Here is a 2,806-nt window from a genome sequence, read left to right on the forward strand (position 1 = left end):
GAAGTCCGAATGGCATCCTTAAGAATTCAAACAGTCCGAATGGTGTCGTGATCGCTGTTTTGGGGATATCTTCTTCTGTTACAGGGATTTGATGATATGCCCGAACAAGATCGATTTTTGAAAAGATGGTTGCACCGTGCAGAGAAGACGTGAAATCTTGTATGTTGGGCAATGGGTATCGGTCCGGGACGGTCTTGGTGTTCAGAAAACGATAGTCTCCGCATGGTCTCCAGTCTCCTGACTTCTTCGGGACAAGATGGAGTGGAGATGCCCAGCTGCTGGATGAAGGTCTAATAATGCCAAGTTCCAGCATATGCTCGAATTCTGCACGGGCCACCTTGAGTTTGTCTGGAGCCAGGCGTCCTGGGCGAGAGAAAACAGGTGGTCCCGATGTTATGATGTGGTGCTGAACGTCGTGGCAGACGGGTTGAGTCCAATCAGGGGATGACGTTAGCTTGGGAAATTCATTAATCAGGGCTGCAAACGGCTCTTTGGCAACTGTAGCACATGAGGGTGCTACATCGGTAGTTGCACGCGCTGCTATGCCGTGAATAAAGAGTTTCGTTGCGGAGTCAATGAGGTGCTTCCGCTTGACGTCGATGAGGAGTTCGTGCTTCGTTAGAAAGTCGGCACCAATTATGGCAGAACCAACGTCGGCGACTAAAAATAACCACCGGAAGACTCTTCGAAGCCCGAGGTTGAGCGTTACAGAGCGCTGTTTGTAAACAGGTATGCGCGTTCCGTTCACTGCTTGCAGGTACGAAATTGCAGCGGAAGCACGCTCTGCTTTTGTGGCTGGGAGAACGCTCACCTGGGCCCCGGTGTCGATAAGGAATTTCTGTCCGGTGGTTCTGTCGTAGACGTGGAAAAGGCGACACTCTTCTCGGCACAGACCGCTCGTCGCCGCTAGTGGTCGGCCGGCCGGTTTTCCGTCCAGCTGCAAGGCAGGAGGCAGTGGCGGGCGTTGGCGCCGAAGCGACGATGGTAATAGCAGATGCGTGGGCCTGCGGATGGACTTCGCTCACTCTGTCCGCGCTGTCGAGGCGTTGAGGAGCGGTGACGTTGGCGTCCACGGCGTAGAGGCGGCTCTGAGTGCGTGGTTGCCGCAATCAGTTTTTCGAGCTGGAAGCAGAGGCGGTCAATATCGGAAGGCGTAGCGGTGCTGGATGCAATATGCGACGGCTGAGGAGTGCTGATGGGGACGGCCAACGGCGACGACTGTGTGGGCGTGCTGACGGCAGCGACGGTCAAGTGCGGGGTGGCCACTTCCATCACCTTATCGGCTAGCGCGGCGAGTGATGTTAAGTCCATGGTTGTGGCTGTGGCAAGCACCATTTGGACGTTGGACGGCAGGCGCTGCAGAAAAAGTTCACGCAGCACAGCATTGTCCTTGGCCTGCGCACTGCTACCGAGAAGCTGCGTCATCCGCCGCAAGAGCTGACTGGGTCGCCGGTCACCGAGCTCCTCCGAGGAGAGAAGCTGCTGTATTTTTGTCCTTTCGGACGCGGCCGTTCGTTGCAGTAGGGCTGCCTTGAGGTCATCATATGGATTTGCCGGAGGATTGGTGCTGAAGGAGGTGAGTATGTCGGACACCTCCTCTGCAGCTGTTGATGGCAGTGCGCCGACCACGTGATGAAATTTCTGCTTATGTGAAGAAATTCTCGAAAGCTGGAATTGCGATTCCACTTGCAGGAACCACACGGCTGGGTTGCGTTCCCAGTACGGTGGGAGACGCACTGTGACTGCAGAGACGATTTCGCTGGGCACATCTGGCGTTGTCTGGTTGAGGTTGGGCGTAAGTGGCTGATTTTGTTCCATTTCAGCTGCTTGCGTTGACGTCCTGTCTTCAGCGTGGGGAAAAGCTTGGCTCTACGTTTCTTAGGTTCGTCGAAAACCGGGTCACCAATTGTAGGGCGTAAGCTGCTCGGACATCCTCAGAGAAGACAAGACGTCTGTGCTGTTCAACCGTTTATTCTCTGATGGTGAATTCCAATGGCAGATCGGGATCAAGTTTTTCTGCTCGGTTTGGATCAGTCGTATTCCAATGGTAAAATGGGAGCGCGAGTTGTATGTTCCAATGGCAGATCGGGATCAGGCGTAAATCCCGGATCGCTCCGTGGAGCAGCGATTCTTGATCTGCCGAAATCGGCGGATTTGACCGGAACCTCGCGTGACGTTTTCTTTTCCGCCGCGTCTGCTTCCTGTCGCGACCGGCAGCAGCCGCTTCGTTCCTGTCGTCGCTACGTGGCGAGCCGGGACAGACGGGCACTTTCCAGTCAACAGTGGACGGCAATGATCTTGCTTCGAGCCGTGCGGCACTAATTTTGCTTCATGGAAGTGACAGTTCCGACTCGGGCACTGAAAGCTCAGAGCCCAGCAGTGAAGATTCGTCTGAAACGGACAGCGAGTGTGAAGCTGCCGGCCTGTATATGCCTGCCGCCGGCGTCAGAAAAATGCGCTAATATTCTTTGTTCGCGTTCATAACAAGCCCTGGAGTAGAGGAATGTAAAAAATGAATCATTTTTGAGGATCGTTGGCCAATACCGAGTTGCTGGTAGAAGTGATAACTGCGTTACAATCAAATTTCTTCCTGATGCCCAGTGCGGCCGGCCTGCTGTCTGCTAGCTCCGCTGTTGGAGGCGTCGCAGAAATCGATCATGTCTTTATTTTATTATGAGACGAGGAACACAGTAAAACGGTGACGCGAGTAGCACCTTTACTACAGCGCTGGCCAATTCCGAAGCGCCCTCAGCTGCGGCATCGATGAAAAACAGTTAGGCTTAGCGACGACTACGGCAGCCAGGGA

General features: G+C 54.2%; 1 protein-coding gene across 1 annotated transcript; it reads right to left on the reverse strand.

Moving 5' to 3' along the window:
• Positions 1-600: 600 nt before the first annotated feature.
• Positions 601-1,818, reverse strand: LOC149336520 (uncharacterized). Its single transcript, XM_089553613.1, has one exon. The coding sequence runs from the start codon at positions 1,816-1,818 to the stop codon at positions 907-909; it is 912 nt and encodes a 303-aa protein (XP_089409739.1). The 3' UTR covers positions 601-906.
• Positions 1,819-2,806: the final 988 nt, after the last annotated feature.

The sequence above is a fragment of the Amblyomma mixtum genome, chromosome 7, assembly GCF_055824585.1.
Source record: "Amblyomma mixtum isolate Tamu chromosome 7, ASM5582458v1, whole genome shotgun sequence".
NCBI classification, from domain to species: domain Eukaryota; kingdom Metazoa; phylum Arthropoda; class Arachnida; order Ixodida; family Ixodidae; genus Amblyomma; species Amblyomma mixtum.